Source organism: Stegostoma tigrinum, chromosome 45 (assembly GCF_030684315.1).
Source record: "Stegostoma tigrinum isolate sSteTig4 chromosome 45, sSteTig4.hap1, whole genome shotgun sequence".
Taxonomy (NCBI): domain Eukaryota; kingdom Metazoa; phylum Chordata; class Chondrichthyes; order Orectolobiformes; family Stegostomatidae; genus Stegostoma; species Stegostoma tigrinum.
The window spans coordinates 12,310,749-12,331,224 of NC_081398.1; the positions used below are offsets into that span (position 1 = coordinate 12,310,749).

The 20,476-nt window shown below is 46.4% G+C and overlaps 1 protein-coding gene across 4 annotated transcripts; it reads left to right on the forward strand.

Annotated features, from left to right (window-relative positions):
* The first annotated feature begins 8,866 nt into the window (after positions 1–8,866).
* LOC125448768 (lysophosphatidic acid receptor 6-like) lies at positions 8,867–17,415 on the forward strand. 4 transcript variants are annotated; one of them, XM_048524284.2, is made up of 2 exons: positions 8,867–9,018; positions 15,299–17,415. In XM_048524284.2, exon 2 carries the CDS (start codon positions 15,329–15,331, stop codon positions 16,433–16,435), a length of 1,107 nt encoding a protein of 368 aa, XP_048380241.2. In that variant the 5' UTR covers positions 8,867–9,018; positions 15,299–15,328; the 3' UTR covers positions 16,436–17,415. The 4 variants fall into 4 exon arrangements, with proteins under 4 accessions (XP_048380241.2, XP_048380242.2, XP_048380240.2 ...); XM_048524285.2 differs by lacking the exon at positions 8,867–9,018 and adding an exon at positions 9,868–10,037 and having other exon boundaries at positions 15,556–17,415; XM_048524283.2 differs by lacking the exon at positions 8,867–9,018 and adding an exon at positions 9,934–10,037.
* The last annotated feature ends 3,061 nt before the right edge of the window (positions 17,416–20,476 follow it).

Genomic DNA, 20,476 nt, shown 5'->3' on the forward strand with positions numbered 1-20,476 from the left:
TGCAATTGGAGGGACACAAAACATAAAGGAATACGTACTGAATGATATGACTCTGGGAAGCAAAGAAGAAAGAACAAAGAACAATACAGCACAGTCACAGGCCCTTCGGCCTGCACCAACACATTTTGTCTTTCCATACTAAAGCTGTCCCTGGGAAAAAGCCTCATACTTCCCACTCTATCCATGCCATTCTCAGTCTTATAAACTCCTATCAGGTCGCCACTCAACAGCCTGTGTTCTAGTAAAAGCAATCCCAGTCTATCCAACTTGCTTCATAGCTAAAATACTCCAAACCAGGCAACATCCTGGTAAACCTTTTCTGTACACTCTCCAAAGCATCCACATCTTTCTGGTAGTGTGGTGAGCAGAACTGTACACAATATTCCAAGTATGGCCTAACTGAAGTCCTATAAAGCTGCAGCATAACATGTCTATCCTTAGACTGAATGCACCTTCTAATGAAGGCAAGTATGCCATTGGCCTTTTTCACAACCTTATCTACTTGCACTGCTACCTTCTGTGGACCTGCACACCCAGATCCCTCTGCATATCTACTATTTGTGTATAATTTCCACCTGTACTCGACCTTCCAAAACGGATCACTTCACCAAGCATCAGAGGGACCTGAGGTGCATGTAAGGTCCCTTAAGGTATCAGGACAAGTGGATAAAATAGTTGAGACACATATTAGAATCCAGCCTTTATTAGCCAAGGCATAAAGTTTAAGAGCAGAGATTATGCTGTAATTTTATAAAATAATGGTTAGGCCACAGCTCGAATTCACATTTTAGGAGGGGGTGTAATGTCACTGGAGAAGGTGCAGAGGGTATTTACCAGGATATTGCCTGTGCTGAAGCATTTCAGCTATGAAGCTAGATTGGACAGGTCAATGATACACCAATGGGGTCACCCATCTCAGGAGCACACCACCGTGCCCTGCAATCAACGTAAACTGTGGATCCAGTACGTAGACGACACATTTGTCATTATTGAACGCAACAATTAGAAAAGACCCACCACCTCATGAACAACATATTCGTGGGGATTAAATTCACGACGGAAGAAGAAAGCAACAACTAACTTCCGTTTCTGGACATCAGAGTCAAGCATATGACCAACAGGGAGTTCCCAAGCTCAGTATACAGGAAAACAACACATACTGATCAAATCCTCAACTTCCACAGCAACCACCCCAACATTCACAAACATAGCTGCATTTAGACACTGTTTAAAGAACATAGAACAGCACAGCACAGTACAGGCCCTTCGGCCCACGATGTTGTGCCGACCTATCATCCTACGAAGATTAAATGGGCCACAACATGCTGCAACACTCTGGAACCATGCAGGAAAGAGGAAGAGCACCTGTACAAAATCCTCGCTATGAACAGATATCCCCGCAACTTCATCCACAGATGCCGACTGAATAGACAACAAGAGGAGGACACAGTATGACCTAACACACTGGCCACACTGCTCTACATCAAGAACATATCAGAACTTACTACAAGACTCCTCAGACCACTAGGAATCATGGTGGCCTAAAAGCCAACAGCAATGCTACAACAAACACTCATAAGGATTAAAGATCCCGTTCCCACAACATGCAGACCTGATGTAGTTTACAATACACCATGCAACAACTGCCACAAACATTACATCGGACAGACAGGAAGGAAACTAGCTATCAGTACACATGAACATCAGCTAGCAGCAAAACGCCATGACAAACTCCCCTTAATATCGGGACACACAGACAATGAAGGCCATCAGTTTAACTCGGACAAGGTAACTATAGTAGCCCAAGCCAAACATAGACAGACATGGGAATTCCTAGAGGCATGGTTCTCAACCCATAATGCAATCAACAAACGTATGGAATTGGACCTTGTATACAAACCCATACAGATCAAAACCAGAAAGGACAGTACTCACCGTAACGGACCAGACAGCATAAATTCCAAGCAGACTGGAGTAATATCGCTTCATCTGAGGCTCCACTGGTGATGTTACCTAACATGGTGATGAACTGTCTGAACGAGAACAAGCCAGCTCGGTAAGCAAGTCAACAACCTCAGCCACAACCCGAGCTACAGATCTTTGCTAAAACTTTAATCACCTTTATACTTTCAAGTTTGGCAAAGGGAGTAAACCAGAGAGGATATTTTGTTTTAATCTTCTAAGGAGAACAAGTGCTGGAGGTCTTAGAAAATATAAAGGTGATAAATCTCCAGGATGTGATCTTGTGTGTCCCAGGACTTTGTGAGAAGTTAAGGAGGAAATTGAAGAGCCCCTTGCAGAAATATTTGTATCATCTCTAAATACGGGTGAGGTGCTGAATGACTGGGCAGTGGCGAATGTTGTGCTTTTACTTAAAAAGGGATGTAAGGGCCAGCTTGGGAACTATAAACCTGTGAGTCTGACTTTGGTGGTGGTTACATTATTGGAGGTAATTCTGAAAGATAGGATTTATACGCATTTGGCAAGGCAAGGAATGGTTAGGGACAGTCAGCATGGTTTTGTGCGAAGGAGATTGTGCCTCACAAACTTGATTGAATTTTTTGAGAAAGTGGCTGATCAGAGAAGAGTGGTGGATGTTGCTTATTTGGATTTTAACAAAAGACTTTGACAAGGTTCCGCAGGGGGACTAATTAGTAAAGTTAGATCACATTGAATTCCAGGTGAGCTTGCCAACTGGATACAAAATTTGCTAAACAGCAGAAGACAGAGGGTGATGGTGGAGGTTAGTTTTAGGACCAGAGGCCTGTGACCAGCGATGTTCCACAGGGGTCAGTTTTGGGTCCTCTCTTGTTTATAATTTATGTAAATGAGTTAGGTGAGAATATAGAAGGCCTGGTTAGTAAGTGTGCAGCTGACACCAGAATTGGTGGTATAATGGACAGTGAAGAGGGTTATCCAAGATTACAGAGGGATCTTGATCAGTTGGGTCAACGGGCTGAAGAGTGACAGATGGAGTTTAATTTGGATAAATGTGATGTATTGCATTTTTGTGAAACAAACGAGGGCAGGACTTAAAACAATTAAAAGTAGGGCCTTGGTTAGTGTAGTAGATGTTGTAGAAACCTAAGAGTTCAGGTAAAAAAAACACTTTGAAGTTTGCATCACAAGTAGACAGTGTGGGTAAAAAGTCATTTAGCATGCTGCCTTCACTGTTCACACATTTGAGTATAAAGTTGGTACAGGATGTTGTTGAGGCCTCTTCTGGAGTGCTGTGTCCAGTTCCGGTTGCCCTTTTATAAGAAGGATATTATAAAGCTGGATAGGGTTCAGAAAAGGTTTAGCGGAACATTGCTGGGAACTGAAAATTTGAGTTATAAGGAGCGGCTGGATAGGCTGGGACTTTTTAAACTGGAATGTAGAAAGTTGGGAAGTGACTGTGTAGAGGTTTATTATAAAGTGAGGGGCACAAATAAGGTGAATGGCAAGTGTCTTTTCCTTATGGTGGGGGATTTCAAGACTGGGGTCACATTTTAAGGTGCAAGGAGAAAGCTTTTTAAAAGGCACAAGGGGCAAATTTTTTTACACAGAGGGTGGTTCATGTGTTGAATGAACTGCCAGATGGAGTGGTGATTGCGGGCACAGTGACAATGTTTAAAAGACATTTGGATAAGCGCATGAATAAGAAATGTTTGGAGAGAGACGGACCGAGCGCAGGCAGCTGGGACTAGTCTGGATTGGGCTTATGGTTGGAACGAAGGGTCTGTTTCCATGCTGTATGACACTACAACTCCATCCTCTATCTGAGTAAAACGCTTTTCACCCAGAAGATGGTGAGGATCTGGAACTCATTGCCTGTAAGGGTGGTAGACACAGAAACCCTGGTAACATTTTAAAGTATTTAAATGTACATTTGCGACGAAGACACACAAGGTTATGGGCCAAGTGCGGGATTCAAAGTTAAGTGGTTGTTTTTGACTGATATGGATGTGATGGGCTGAAGGGCCTTTTTCCAAGCTGTAGATTTCTATGACTACTGCTGCACCACAAATGCTCTGCTGAACTGAAGCAGAACAGCGATATTGGCTGTGTAACTGAATTACTAAACCAGGGGTGATTAATAAGAAATTGCTGGAGATACTCAGCGTCTCTGTTGGCATCTATGGAGAGAGAAACAGAGTTAATGCCTAAACCTCAAATCATTACCTGTGCTTCTCTATTCACAGATGTTGCTGGACATGCTGAATACTTCTAGCATTGCCTGTTTTTATCACAGCTTTCCTGCATCATCTGTATTCGGCTTTTACATTCACAATCCGGAGAGCTAATGCCTTGGCTACACTAGGTTGGGGTGGGTGTGTGTGTGTGTGTGGGGAGAGGAGGGGGGGGGGAGCGCAGAGTTGCAGTGCAGTCAACCCAATTAATTGACCAGACATGAAGTAAAATCCTGACAACTGTGTTTTGTGCCTGGTCCAGTGACCTAATGGATAAGGCACTGGCCTCGTAAGACAGGGATTATGAAACCTTCTGGGGTATGCTGAAGTATGTCCTGAAATGCTGTTTGTAAGTGGGCAGCACAGTGACTGAGTGGTTAGCGCTCAGGACGTGAGTTTGATTCCACCCTCGGGCGACTGTCTGTGCAGAGTTTGCATATTCTCCCTGTGTCTGCGTAGGTTTCCTCCAGGTGCTCTGGTTTCCTCCCACAGTCCAAAGATGTGCAGACTAGGTGGACTGGCCATTCTAAATTTCCCGTAATGCTCAGGGATGTGTAGTTTAAGTGGGTTATAGGGGGATGGGTCAGGATGGGATGCACTGAGGATCGGTGTTGACTTGTTGGGCCAAAGGGCCTGTTTCCACACTGTAGGGATTCTGTGAAGAAGTTCACAGCAATAAGGAAGACTCAGGATTACCAGGACTTTGCTGGTTTGGGAGATTTTAGCAAATAAGAAATGTTGGACAGACTGGGTTTGTTTTTACTGGAACACAGGAGATTGAGGACGGCGATCTGATAGACATTTATAAGACTGTGAACAGCATGGACAGCGCGAAAATTATGAGGCTTTTTCCCAGGGTGGAGGGGTCAATTACTAGGGGACACAGGTTCAGGGTATGAGTGGGGAATGTTTAAAAGAGGTATGCGAGACAAATTTTTCACACAAAGGGTGGTGAGTGCCTGGAACGTGTGGCCAGAGGAGATAGTGGAAGCAGACATGATAGCAGCATTCGAGAAGCACCTGGATAAATACATGAATAGGAAGGGAGTACAGGGATACGGATTCTGTAAGTGAAGGCAGTTTTAGATGGAAGCGCAAAATGTGTCGGCACAGGCTTGGAGGGCCGAAGGGCCTGTTCCTGGGCTGTATTGTTCTTTGTTTTAAATGTTGCTCATCCAGGGAAATCAGCTGTCTTTACCCTATCTGCCCTCTGCGTGGCAGTACATCTATGGCAATGTGGCTGACTTTTTAAACACTCACTCAAATGGCCAAGCGAGCAATCATTCAGCTTTGAGACCAATGTTCTCCACCAACTTCTCAACAGCAGTTAGAAGTGGGCAGCAAATACTAGTCTTCTGGGAAGTTTCACATACTGTAAATAAACAATAAACTCAATCCTCTGCTTCTAATATCCCTCCATATTATTTGGAGTGTAACAAAATCTCTGTGAAGTATCTTCACTGTGTTAGATATAGACTTTCTTAAGGACAGAGGATTGTCAAACTAACGGACGACAGGGAACTGGGAAAAGGGCATTTTCAGAATGACAATCTGTAACTAGTACAAAACCACAGGGATCAGTGCAGGGGCCGCAATTATTTACAATACACATTAATGACTTAGGATGCTTACAGTGTGGAAGCAAGCCATTCAGCCCATGCTGGCACTCTAAAGAGCGTTCCAACCCAGACACATCTCAAACCTACCTCTGCATTTCCCATGATCCACCTAACCTCCATATCCCTGAGCACTATGGGCAATTTATCACAGCCAATTCATCTCAAACTGCACATCTTTGGACTGTGGGAGGAAACCAGAGCACCTGAAGGAATCCCATAGACACGCAGAGAATGTGCAAATTCCACAGTCAGTCGCCTGAGCTGGAATCCAACCCAGATCCCAAGCGCTGTGAGGCAGCAGTGTTAACCACTGAAACACCATGCCGTTTAATAAATTGGGCCTGTGCCTGTTGGAATTTAGAAGCATGAGGGACAACCTTGTTGAAACATACAACATCTTTATGGGATTTGAAAGGATAGACATGGAAAGGTTGTTTCCCCTTGCAGGAGAGTCCAGGACCAGAGATCATCACCTCACACTAAGGGGTCGCCCATTTCAGACAGAGATGAGGAGGAATTTATTTCTGTCGGAGAATAGTGAGCGTGTGAAAATTTTAACCACAGAGGGCTGTCGAGGCTGGATCATTTTCAAGGTGGAGATAGACAGATTCTTAACCAGCAATGGAATCGAGGGTGATGGCATATGTGGAGATGGAATGATCAGATCAACCGTGATCCCTCTGAATGATCGAGCAGCATCAATGGGCTGAATGGCCTACTTCTTCTTCTATCTCAACTTGTGACCTTATCAAACTTGCAATGATCTTATTGAATGATGCTCACGGTTTTGCATGCCCCACTCATGCTCCGATTGTTATAGTCAGTGACCTTGGGTACATTCCATTTTGGTTAGGTGGCTCTGCTATTTTCCTTCTAAATTTTGAAGTTCTTATTTTCTGCCCATTTCAATTATACACTTGACTTACTAGATAAGAATACAGCAACACAGAAGCACAGGGCAATGGGATATTTGAGCAGAAGAATGATAATATTCATATCATGGCCTTCAGCACGGTCAATCCACCCTAACCTGCACATCTTGGGGTAGTACGGGACATTTCAGCACGGCCCATCCACACTAACCTGCACATCCCTGGGCACTATGGGACAATTTAGCATGGCCAATCCACCCTAACTGCACATCCCTGGGCACTACGGGACAATTTAGCACGGCCAATCCACCCGAACCTGCACATCCCTAGGCACTGTGGGATAATTTAGAACAGCCAATCAGCCCTAACCTGCACATCCCTGGACACTTCAGGACAATTTAGTACAGCCAATCCACCCGAACCTGTACATCAATGGGCACTATGGGAAATTTAGCATGGCCATTACACCATTACCTGCACATCCCTTGGCACTGTGGGACAATTTAACACAGCCAACCCACCCAAACCTACACATCCCTGGACACAATCGGACGATTTAGCATGGCCAATGCACCCTAACTTGCACATCCCTGGGCACTATGGGGCAATTTAGCACGGCCAATTCACCCTAACCTGCACATCCCTGGACAGAATCAGACAATTTAGCATGGTAAATGCACCCTAACCTGCAAATCCCTAGACACTCTGGGGCAATTTAGCATGGCCAATCCACCCTAACCTGCACATCCCTGGACACTGTCGGACAATTTAGCATGGTAAATACACCTTAAACTGCACATCTCAGGACACTACGGAACAATTTAGCACGGCCAATCCACTCTATTCTGCACACCACTGGGCCGTATGAGACAATGTAGCACGGCAAATCCGTCATAACCTGCTCATCTTGGCACTGTGGGATTAAACCGGAGCGCCCAGAGAAAATCCACGCAGACATGGGGGAGAATGCACAAACTCCACTTGTATTGTCAATCACCCGAGACTGCAATTGGAACCGGGTTCTCGGCACCTTGAAGCAGCAGTGCTAGCCACTGGGTTGGCTGAATGGCCTGCCATTGCTCCTGTACTAGGTTCTTCTTTGCAAAAGAAGCAGAAACGCTTAAAGAAGAGAGGCACTCAGAGTAGGGGGACAACCGTTTAGAACTGAGGTGGGACGAAATTTCTTGAGCCAGAGGGTTTTGAATCTATGGAACCTATTACCACAGAGGGCTGGGGAAGCCAAGTCATTGAGTGTCATAAAGACAGAGGCAGATAGGTCCTTGGTTAGCAAAGTGAGGGGGGGGGGCAGTCAAAGGAAATGATGGGAGGATGGGATTGAGATACAGGTCAGCCATCATCGAATGGCAGAGCAAACTCAATGGGCCGAACGGCCTGACTCTGCTCCTATATCTCATGTGAGATAGAGATATGGCAAAAGAGCAGACAGAGAGCCAAAGAGAAAACTTGAGAGAGAGAGAGAGAACGAAAGGGAGAGTGGTGTAGAGAAGGGGAAAGAGTGTTGAGGGGAGAAAAGCTAGAGTCAGAGGGAAAGAAAGACTGTCAGGCTGACTGACAGAGAAACCAATTTCAGACATCACTCAATCTCAGGAACCCATTGATGCCATTAGGTAACATCAGAGCCGTGAGCTGTGAGTACAACCAGCTCTCTGTTTTTGATAACACACGTCAAAAGAAAATCAATGTTTTCGTCATTGTCTGGCCGCTGGCTTGAAGAGCCTGTTGCAGCTGTCAAAAGCTTTCAGTTATCCAGAGATCAGGAAGGAGATTGTCATTTCATTCTGACTTTTACGTGCCTCGTTTCCCTCATTAGAGATCTCATTCCAAACATTGCACCAGCTTGAATCAGCAGGCAAACGTTTCACAATTCATACCTTAACAATAGAATCAGTGATGACTGTAAATCATAACTCTTTGTTTGTCGTTTGAGTGTCAGAGAATTCCCCTAGAATTTATTGACAGCAATTTGCCTGCTAAACCTTCCTGAACTTGGTACAAGCTTCGTGGTTGGTGCTTTTGGGGTCGGAGGGAGACTGGGGCCTACTCGTACAGAGCTCTGAATATTCAAAAGCTAAATGCTCTCAGCCGGCCATAAAAAAAACAGTGCTGAGGGACCAGTAATCAGCAGATCAGACAATATTTGCACAAAAGGAAGTCGACAGTCATGCTGTCAGAGTCAGAGACGAAGAAGCAGAGAAGGAAGGGGAAAGATGTTCTCTGTATTTATTTGTTGACAGGATGTGGGTGTCACTGGCTAGGGCAGCATTAATTGCGCAGAGGGCAGTTAAGAGTCAACCACATTGCTGTGGGCCTGGAGTCACATGTAGGCCAGACCAGGTAAGGATGGCAATTTCCTTTCCTAAAGGGATTTAACCTAGGAAGGTGGATTTCAAGACGAGGGGTCACTTTTTAAGGTGTGAGGAGAGGATTTAAAAAAGATACAAGGGGCAAATATTTTACACAAAGGGTGGTTCATGTGCAGAATGAATGTCCTGAGGAAGTGATGGATGAGGGTATGATGATAACTTTTAAAATACTTCTGGATGAAATTGGAAGGGTTTGCAGGGATTTGGCCAAGGAACAGGCTGGTGGGATTGGTTTAGTTTGGGATTATGGTCGGTACAGACTGGTTGGACCAAAGGATATGTTTCCACACTATATGACACTAAAACCCCATTAGATTTGATGACTGGATTGATAATAGTCGTATCCATATTGGGAACCAGTACTTCTAAGCAGACAACTGCTTTGTTTCTCTGAGATAATGGGAACTGTGTTCCGTGTTTGCCAACAGTGTGGGAGCCTGACCAGTTTCGAACCCATGCTCAATGCTCTGGGACAAATTCTTGCTCTGGGACAACTGCTTCTGAAGAAGGGATACCGGATCCGAAACGTTAACTGTTTTCTCCTTCACAGATGCTGCCAAACCTGCTGAGCTTTTCCAGCAACTTTGTTTTTGCTCCTGATTTACAGCATCCGCAGTTCTTTCAGTTGTTATTTTGCTTGCAATTTAGCATTTCCACAGAGAAACAGAGTGCGATAATGCAAACAGACTCTTGTTGAACATGACCAATCGTCATTAAACTTGAACAGAGTACAAAAGCTCACAGTGCAGAAGATGAGATAAAGAAGGGAGGAGCAGGAGTAAAAATGATAAGCACTTCCTGAAACTGTGAGGGGAAGTACTTGAGTAGAGAGGAGGTACCAGTGCATGGAGAAAGCCAGGGAAATAGACAAGCTATGATCAAGGTAGTTAGTAATAAAGCTTGGAGGAGAGACAAACAGGACACAACTTCAGAGATCCCACAATTAATTTCGTTATTTCAGCCCCATCAAAGTGTGAGACTGAAGACTCTGTAAGTAAACCCATTTTTGTATTTCACTGTCAATAGTCACTTGAACTGAAGTGAGTTTACTATAAATTACTCACTGAAAGTGTACACTGCAGACAAATTAGCTGCTGCAGTTCAAAACCTCAAAATTGTTTCTGAAGCAATACTCTAGAATATCCAGAAAGTGTGACTGTTAGTTTGTTTGTACACATTGTGGTCCTGGTGTGGATCAAGGTTCCCAAATGCCTTAATATCCTACTACAACCTCCCAATTCCAGCTTCAATTTTGGAGGAGAGTTGGGACGTAGTAGAGAAAAGTGTTAACCCTCACCATGCCAGCCTCCATCTGCTGCACAACTCAAATATTTTTAAAACAACTGTTTGAAGTGCCAGGCAGAGCAGACAATTTCCACAGAGGGAGAAATGGATTAAACATTGAATGTGAGTTGACAGCCCTCATTTCAAGAGGGTTGGAGTGTAAGAATCAGGAAGTCTTACGGCATGGTTGTTCATGGGCTACTACTGTCTCCTCACAGCACCAGGGACCCAGGCTTAATTCCACCCAGGGGCGACTGTCTGTGTGGAGTTTGCACGTTGTCCCCGTGTCCACGTGGGTTTCCTCTGGATGCTCCGGTTTCCTCCCACAATCCAAAGATATGCAGGCTGGGTGGATTGGCCTTGCTAAATTGCCCATAATGTTCAGGGATGTTTGGATTAGACGTGGGAAATTACGGGATTGGGTCTGGGTGGGACATCGTTTGGAGGGGTGGTGTGTTCTTGTTGGGCTGAATGGCACGTTCCCACATTGTAGGGACTCTATGACGATATCTATGAACTGTACAAGGTGCTGGTGAGACCACATTTGGAGTCCTGTGAGCAATTTCAATCCCCTTATTTAAGGGAAGGTAGCATGTTTATTGGAATCATTACTAGGCTGATCTCTAATATGGACGGATAGTCTTCTGAGCAAAGACTAAACAGGTTTGGGACTTCGCTCAGTGGAGTTTAGAAGAAAGAGAGCTGACATTACTGAAACATATAGAATTGTTAAGGGCAAATGGTAAGATGATGTCTCCGCACATGGGACAGCCTGGGATCAGAAGGCATCATCTCAGAATAAAGGTATGTCAATTTAAGACTGAGATAAGGAGAAATTTCTTTTTTTCTGTGAGTCTTTGGAACACCTGAACACAGAGAGCTGTTGGATGCAGAGTCATTATTTAAAACTAAGATTGATAGGAATCAAGGGCTATGGAGAAAAGGCAGGAATGTGAGGAATGTCAGATCTGCCATGATCCTACTGAATGGCAGAGCAGACCCAAGGGGCCGAATAGCCTATGCATGTTCCTATTTCTTACAGACTTACAATGGCACATAATGGCAATGTCAGTGGGCTATTTATTCAGGACTTCAGTCAGATGTTCTGGGCTCATGTGTTTGAGTCTCACCAAGGCAGATGAGGAAATTTGATTTCAGCAAAATCTGGAATTAGAAAGATAACCAAAGAGTGATCATGTACCCATTGTAAAAGCTCATTTGGAGTGTGTCATCTCCTTTAGGGAGGGGAAGTCTGCCATTCCCTACCTGGCCTGGTCTACATGTAACTCCAAATCCAGAATCACAGAATTGCTGGGGGGACCAGAAGACCTGTGCCAGTTCTATTACCTGGTGCCAATCTGCTACCTTTACCCCCACGTCCCTGCACACTTTTTCTACCCAATTAATCATCCAATGCCCTTCCTGAGTGGCTGAACCTACCCCACCAAAAGTCCAGGTGCTTCATTCCATACCAATTGCTGAGCACAACACCTTAAATCGATGCCCCTCTTGTTCCTTTCACAAGCGGGCACAGCTTCTCCCACAAGCGAAAGTGATTGTCTGTAATGGTTATCTTATTAAGCTACACATTTCCTGGGCATTAAAGTGTTGGCTAGACCAGTGAGGCCCACATTCCGTGAACGAGTTTTAAATAAGATGGTCAATGGCCTTGTTCCGGAACCCGAGGCACAGTTCAACCAAACATCGGCCTGTGGTTTTTAAAGTTGTCAGGCATCTTCAATGTCCTGAACTTTTCTGCCTTACATTCGTAGCAAAACCTGCAAACATTTGACCCAAGACGTTACGTTTGGCATAAGATGGAAGTTTCAAATCCTGAGCATCCTTCCCTTTCAGTCATAAAGTCACTAGAATCACAACAAAATTGTGAGGACTGAGGAATCTCCACTAATAACTGCGTACTTCCTAGTCTTTGTCTGTCAGAGAGTTGCAAGAACTGCTCTACATTAGAGAGCAGCTCTCAGGTCTGGGTTTTAAGCTCTGTTATTGGTCCTTTCTACTGTCCTTTATTAATTTCTATTGCAAAGCACCAGCAGGAGAGATGTCAAAGTGTGGAGCTGGATGAACACAGCAGGCCAAGCAGCATCTCAGGAGCACAAAAGCTGACGTTTCGGGCCTAGACCCTTCATCAGAGAGGGGGATGGGGAGAGAGGGGGAGGCAGACTGAAGATGGATAGAGGAGAAGATAGGTAGAGAGGAGGCTATAAGTGGGGAGGTGGGGTGGGGATAGGTCAGTCCGGGGAGGACGGACAGGTCAAGGAGGCTGGATGAGGTTGGTAGGTGGGAAATGGAGGTGCAGCTTGAGGTGAGAGGAGGGGATAGGCGAGAGGAAGAACAGGTTAGGGAGGCGGGGACAAGCTGGGCTGGTTTTGTGAGGCAGCGGGGGGAGGGGACGAGCTGGACTGGTTTTGGGAGGGGGAGATTTTGAAGCTTGTGAAGTCCACATTGATAACATTGGGCTGCAGGGTTCCCAAGCGGAATATGAGTTGCTGTTCCTGCAACCGTCGGGTGGCATCATTGTGGCACTGCAGGAGGCCCATGATGGACATGTCATCTAAGGAATGGGAGGGGGAGTTAAAATAGTTCGCAACTGGGAGGTGCAGTTGTTTATTGCAAACCGAGCAGAGGTGTACTGCAAAGTGGTCCCCAAGCCTCCGTTTGGTTTCCCCAATGTAGAAGAAGCCGCACCGGGTACAGTGGAGACGGCATACTACATTGGCAGATGTGCAGGTGAACATCTGCTTAATATGGAAAGTCATCTTGGGGCCTGGGATGGGGGTGAGGGAGGAGGTGTGGGGGCAAGTGTAGCACTTCCTGCAGATGCAGGGGAAAGTGCCGGGTGTGGTGGGGTTGGAGGGGAGTGTGGAGTGGACAAGGGAGTCACAGAGAGAGTGGTCTCTCCGGAAAGCAGACAGGGGTGGGGATGGAAAAATGTCTTGGGTGGTGGGGTCGGATTGTAGATGGCAGAAGTGTCGGAGGATGATGCGTTGCAGAGATGTGTTTTGTTTTACAGCAGGGGACTATTTTCACACAGATCCAGTCATTTGTCAAGAAGCAAAAGCTCTAAGAGTGGGGTTGATGTTCCACCTCAGAATGGCCATGTCCAGACAGGATTGACCGTTTCATTGAATGAGAGAATCCCTACAGTGTGTAAGCAGGCCACTCAGCCCATGCTGGAACTATCTCACCTAGCCCTTTCCCTGCATTCCCCACGGCCAACCCACACTAACCTGTGTATCCCTGGGCCCTAAGAGGCAATTTAGCATGGCCTATCCACCCTAACCTGCACATCCCTGGAGACTATGGGACAATTTCCCATGGCCAATCCACCCTAACCTGCACATCTTTGGACTGTGGGAGGAAACTGGAACACCTGGAAGAAACCCACGCAGACACGGGGAGAACAAGGAACACAGACACTCGCCCTAAGGGGGGATATTGAGTCTATGTCCCTGACGCTGTAAGGCACCAGTTCCAACCGCTGAGCCACTGTGCTACCTCAATGTGCTGCTTTATCATTGGTTGGGTTGATTTACAGACTCCCAAGCAACTGTTTATTCTGTGAGGCTGTGGATTTCATGGATCATGCATAAATTGGTTAAATAAAGAGTAAAGCTCCCTGTACACTGTGTTCCAAACAGATGAGGAGGAGCTGACACTGCCTTCCTCAGGAAACCTCCCTCACCTCCACCTTGGCCTTCCCCTTCTCCAGCACGTGACTGTCACACCATCAGTTCGCCTTCATGGTCCCGATCAAAATGAAGGAGAGTGGGCTGGAAGGCATTTTCATGGAGGAGAGTTGTGTTCCAGTATTTCCAGTGGTAACTGCCCCACTCTCTTTCACCCCCACCACCCCCAACACACCCTGGATTTTCCACCATCCTTTCAGGCAGCAGGTTCCCATATTTCTCTTAGCCGGAGAAAAATAATTCTCAGATTCCCTCTTAACCACGCGCTCCTATGCCCTCTGGTCTCAGATGCAATCTTGTGTACCTCAATCAGATCCTCCTTCAGCCTCTTCTGCTCCAAGGAAAACCAATCCAGCCCATCCCACGTCCTCCTCATAACCGAGCTGTTCCAATCCCATCCCACATCCTGGCGAATCTCCTCTCACTTGCAATCAGATCCTTCCCATTGTCTGGTGACTGGATTAAAAGCTTAGCTTTAATACCGCAAGACTGTTGTTCTCCCCACAACTATTATAGTTTGCTGTTAGCTGTTCTGATGGAAGTGTTTAAAAGTAGGAAATACTTCTGTACCTTGGCATTCTGAGCAAATATGACGAAGAAGACATCCGACAGCCATCCCTTCTTCAATGCTGTTATCCAACTCATCTCAATCTCCAAATCTCTCGTTGACCACCCACACCCCAAGCCCCATGGTACTATTGTGGTACAGTGGTAGCGTTTCTACCTTTGAACCAGGAAAGCCATGGCTTAAGTCTCGTCTACTGCAAAGGTGCGAAATAACATCTCTGAACATATATGCCATTGAGCCACTACACTGAAACATCTTTAAGGAACTCATCCTAGATTAGTATTAGGCTCTGGCTAAAGTGTCCTGCGCACATTTATTCGTAAGCATTTGAAATGGTCTGTTCACTCAACAGACCTTCCGCAACTCTGCAACAAATCCTGCCTTGAACATCAAGGATAGTTATTTAATTATTTTGGGAAGGGACTAATTGAACTCCAATTGACAGACAATCCTTCAATTTGAACACTGTAAAATAAAGTGTGTGATAAAAAACATTCAGGCAAATAGTATCTAACAGCTTGGGGTTACAGGGATAGTTTCGGGGACTGAGTCAGGGTAGTATGCTCTTTGGAGGGTCAGTGCAGAGTCAATGGGGTGAATGGCCTGACTGTTGGAAATTTTGTGTTTTGGTAGAGTCAAATGTAAAGCCATACTCTCTGAACAACCTGTGCTGAATGTTGTTACAATTTCAGATCCTATGAAGCATAGGTGATCCAACAGTAATGACAGCTGAAGCTGGCTTCACTGTTACCCAGAGAGACTGGTCCTTGGGATGGGCATCATACACGTCACCTCCAACCAATTCGACAGGCAGTGCCAACCTCACCAATAACACAAAAGTGTGCCAGTTCAGCGCCGACTTCCAGTACCTCATGTTTCCCGTGGTGTACAGCCTGGTGTTTGCCTTTGGCACTGTGTCCAACCTGTGTGTCCTCTGGTACCTCTTCAGGAAGAAGGGCTCTTTCTCACCGTCCGACGTCTTCATGATCAACTTGGCCGCCATCGACCTCATCTTTGCCGCGCTGCTTCCATTCAAAGTGGTCTACCACGCCCTGGAGAACGACTGGATCTTCGGTGAGGTAGCATGCAAAATCACCGGCTCCCTCTTCTTCGCCAACATGTACGGCAGCACGCTCTTCCTCACCTGCATCTGCGTGGACCGCTACATCGCTGTCGTCTATCCCATCCGTTCGATTCGTCTGCGAAGGACGCGCTACAGCGTGGCAGTGTGCTGCCTCATCTGGCTGCTTCTGATCGCCAGTCTCCTGTACCTGACCATTGGGCAGCCCCTGACTAATCGGTTCCCTAACGGCAAGAGGGCCTGCCTGGAGAATTTCTCCATGGACACCTGGAGCGGGCACATCTCGGGGATCAGCATCGCAGCCGCGGTCATCGGTTTCTTCATCCCGTTGGTCAATATCATCATCTGCTACCCTCTGATCGCCAAGAAGCTTCTGGAGCACTACGCGGGCAAGGACACAGTGCACACGGTGAAGAGAAGAGCCCTCCGCACGGTGCTGCTGGTGCTGGTGGTCTTTCTCATTTGCTTCGTGCCCTACCACCTCATCCAGCTGATCCACACCCTCCGACGGATCCAGGTGCTCTCCAGCTGCCGCCTCATCCAGTTCACCTATTCGGCGCGAAGGGTCACCATGGCACTGACCAGCCTCAACAGCTGCTTGGACCCCATCGTCTACTTGTTCATGAGCAACACCTTCAACTGGAGGAGGCTATGTTGCCAAGGAAATCGGCCGGTGATCTGGCTCCGCCAAAAGGTTACATTGGTGGGAAAAAGGGAATCCTCAGCGGTCTCTGTAATCGGTCACTGAAAACGCCGTCCGGGCTATTGACACCCCACAGTCCGGCTTAGTTTCTACTCACTGGCCATGAGGTACTGATGGGTTCCCATTCACGATGGGACCACAGCGGAGCAGTGTGAAGGTCATTTTCAGAACTGAGCTGCTTCCAGTCAGTGCATTGGCCCTTGTGCAATGTGACTGACGTGCCATAAAGGCCGGGACATGCAATAACATGAAGGAGATACGTGAATGTGAAGGAGTTGTATTAATGCGAAGGAGATGCAATAATGGGAAGGCTGGTAGAAGTCTTTGGAGCCAGATCCTGTGTAGTAGCTGTTCTGCCAACTCCATTACTGTCAATGTAGATATTGGTCTAAACAAACACACACACACACACACACACACACACACACAGACACTCACACAGAAACTCACACACACATACACTCCAACACAGACACAGACACACACACACACACTCACACAGACACACACACCCTCATTCTCACACGCAAACGCACACACACACACACACACACACACACACACACACTGTTTCTCTCACATACACACATCAACACCTGGGGTAGTAACCCTCACCCTTCCACGTGAACGTTGATTCTGTTCCTATCTCCCCAGATGCTGTTGGAGCTGCTGAAACTTCCCAGTATTTTCTGTTCTTATCCCTTGTTGTAGTTGTTTTGACACAATGTCAAGGAACTGTTACAATTCACAGCTTCTCATGAAGAATTTTAATTGCATATGTGCAAAATGCTTTTCTAGTTAAAAACTGCAATAAAAGGAAATGGATTCAGCTGGTTGTCAAGTGATGATAGCTTCAGGTTTTCAATCCGTGCCCTCCTCTCATGCACATTAAAATGCCCCAGGAAAGACATTTAAGACTCAAGGGAGCACAGAATCCCTACAGTGTTGGAAGAGGCCATTCAGCCCATTCAGTCTGCACCAACCCTCCAAAGCATCCCATCCAGACCCTCTCCCATAACAGAGCATTTCCCATGGCTAGCCTACCCAGCCTGCACTTCCCTGAACACTATGGGGCAATTTAGCATGGCCAATCCCCCTAACTTGCACATCTTTAGACTGTAGGAGGAAACCAGAGCACCCGGAGGAAACTCATGCAGACATGGGTAGAAACTCCACACAGACAGTCGGCCGAGGGTGGGATTGAACCTAAGTCCCTGGATCTGTGAAGCAGTAGTGCTAACCACTGAGCCATCCAAATACGGGTGGGCTAGACTGGAACGGGGGACCTTCAAATGGAAATAACTGTCTCTGAAAATGAAGACATGCTTGATGAATCACAGCAACTGGTGCTCTGATTTATGAGTAAGTATTTCTGACATTAAAGCACAAGTGTCTGCTTCATAAACACTATGAACCTGTCACAAGATGGTCATAAATTGGAACAGGAGTAGGCTATTAGGACCCTCAAACCTGTTCTGCCATTCAATAGCATCATGGCTGATCCAACATTGCATACATCCACTTTCTTGCATTTTACCCCTTAACCCTTGATTCCCCGACTGACCTATCTATCTGTCTGTGAATCTACCTATCATAGCATTAAATGTAAGCAAGCATGCTTTCTTCTATAGCTCTTAGTGACAGGAAGTCCCAAAGACTCAAAAACACATGGGATCAGTGGTTAGCACAGTGTCAGGGACCCGGGTTCAATCCCAACCTCGGGTGACTGTCTGTGTGGAGTTTGCACGTTCTCCCCGTGTCTGCGTGGATTTCCTCTGGGTGATCCAGTTTTCTCCCACAGTCCAAAGATGTGCAGGTAAGGGTGGTTTGGCCGTGCTAAGTTGTCACATGGTGCCCAGGGATGTGCAGGTTAGGGTGGATTGGCCATGCTAAATTGTCCCGTAGTGCCCAGGGATGTGCGGGTTAGGGTGGGTTGGCCGTGCTAAATTGTCCCGTAGTGCACAGGGATGTGCGGGTTAAGGTGGATTGGCCGTGCTAAATTGTCCCATAGTGCCCAGGGATGTGCGGGTTAGGGTGGATTGGCCATGCTAAATTGTCCTACAGTGCCCTGGGATGTGTGGGTTAGAGTGGATTGGCCATGCTAAATTCTCCCGTAGAGCCCTGGGATGTGTAGGTTAGAGTGGATTGGCTGTGCTAAATTGTCCCGTAGTGCCCAGGGGTTTGCGGGTTAGGGTGGATTGGCCGTGCTAAATTGTCCCATAGTGCCCAGGGGCGTGCAGGTTAGGATGGGTTGGCCGTGCTAACTTGTCCCGTAGTGCCCATGAATGTGCAAGTTAGGGTGGATTGGCCGTGCAAAATTGTCCCATAGTGCCCAGGGATGTGCGGGTTAAGGTGGATTGGCCGTGCTAAATTGTCCCATAGTGCCCAGGGATGTGCAGGTAAGGGTGGGAATTGCAGGGTCACAGGGATAGGGTAGGGGTTCAGACTCTTCAGTGGGTCAGTTTGGACCGGCGGACTGAAAGGCCTGCCACCCCACCATAGGGGATTCTGTGCACATATATCAGACTGAGGCAAACTGAGGCCACTGGAATATTGGAGTGAGGTTTTTTTCAGCGTTAGCATTTAATCTGCTTTCATAAAATGCACTGACATAAACGAACAATAACAGGTGGCTTACAGGGGGTTGGGGGGAAAAGCATTTTCACCCAGAGAGTGGGGCAGGGTGGATGCGGGGGCGGGGGGGGGGGGGGTGTCTGAATGCAATGCCTTGGAGGGTAGATGAAGTAGGAATCCTCACAACCTTTAAAAAGTACTTGGATGAGAAATTAAAATGTCATAACATTCAAGGCCATGGGGCCCACCTTGGGAAAGAGAGGCTGGTGTCGGAAGTCATAAATTGTTGGCAGTACACACTTCAGGGATCAAAGAGCTCTTCTGTACAACTCAATTAACTTTCAAGGTAGAAATGCCATGAGCTGCACATGCCTCGGCCTATGTCATCCTTACTGGGGTGTTTTTCAATCTCACTGCCCGGAGGAAATGGGTGGAGGACAGAATTGATGGTTTTTAATTATGGCATGAGATGAGATTTGGTAATGATTAGGCAAAGAAAAACAACTCAAAATTAACCCGGGAAGAGGTGCTGAGATGGTTTGACAAGGATGCAACGGGGGAAGGCTTCTTAAAAACAACTACAATTAGTCACAACACCGTGTAAATGACTGATAATATATTCTACCTATATACCAAAGAAAACAGAAGCAGGAGTAGGCCATTCAGCCCTATGAGCTAGCTCTGCTACCCTGACGATCATAGCAGATTTCATTGTCTCCACATACCCTTTGTTATAATTGCTCACAAAGTGGGGTCAGCAACAACTGCTTGTCCACTGATTCCAAACTGTATCCATAGTAAGACAGCAAAGACATGCAGATTGTGGATGTTATCAGATGGCTTACATCTGCCTGCCCCCACCATGCGCTAACTCACACTCACATACGCTCAGTTGAAACCACTTCAGAAGAATGGACTCGCTGAGAGACAGGTGCAGCGACACACCTCGAATGCATCTAGGTTGCTGCATGTCTGTGCACATGCACACACTCAGATGCATATCCTATACACACACACATATAGACACACACACACATAGACACACACACTCAGACACACACACAGACAGACAGACTCACAAACACTCACACCTACAGAAACACGCACTCACACACAAAAACACACATACACACACTCACCACACAGACTCTCACATTCACACATAGACACACTTACACTTTCACACATACACACACAAACACACACATATACATGCACACACAGACACACACATATATCACACAAACACACACACATATACACACACTCGCGCACACAGACATATATACACACACACACAAACGCATGCTCCCACACACACACAGGTACACACTCACACACATAAACACACACTAACACATACTCACACACATACACACACATTCAAAAACCTGCACACACACACATTCAAAAACATACACACATACAGACACACTCAGACATACACACACTCACACACACACACACACAACTCACACACAGACTCACACACACATACACACACACACAGAA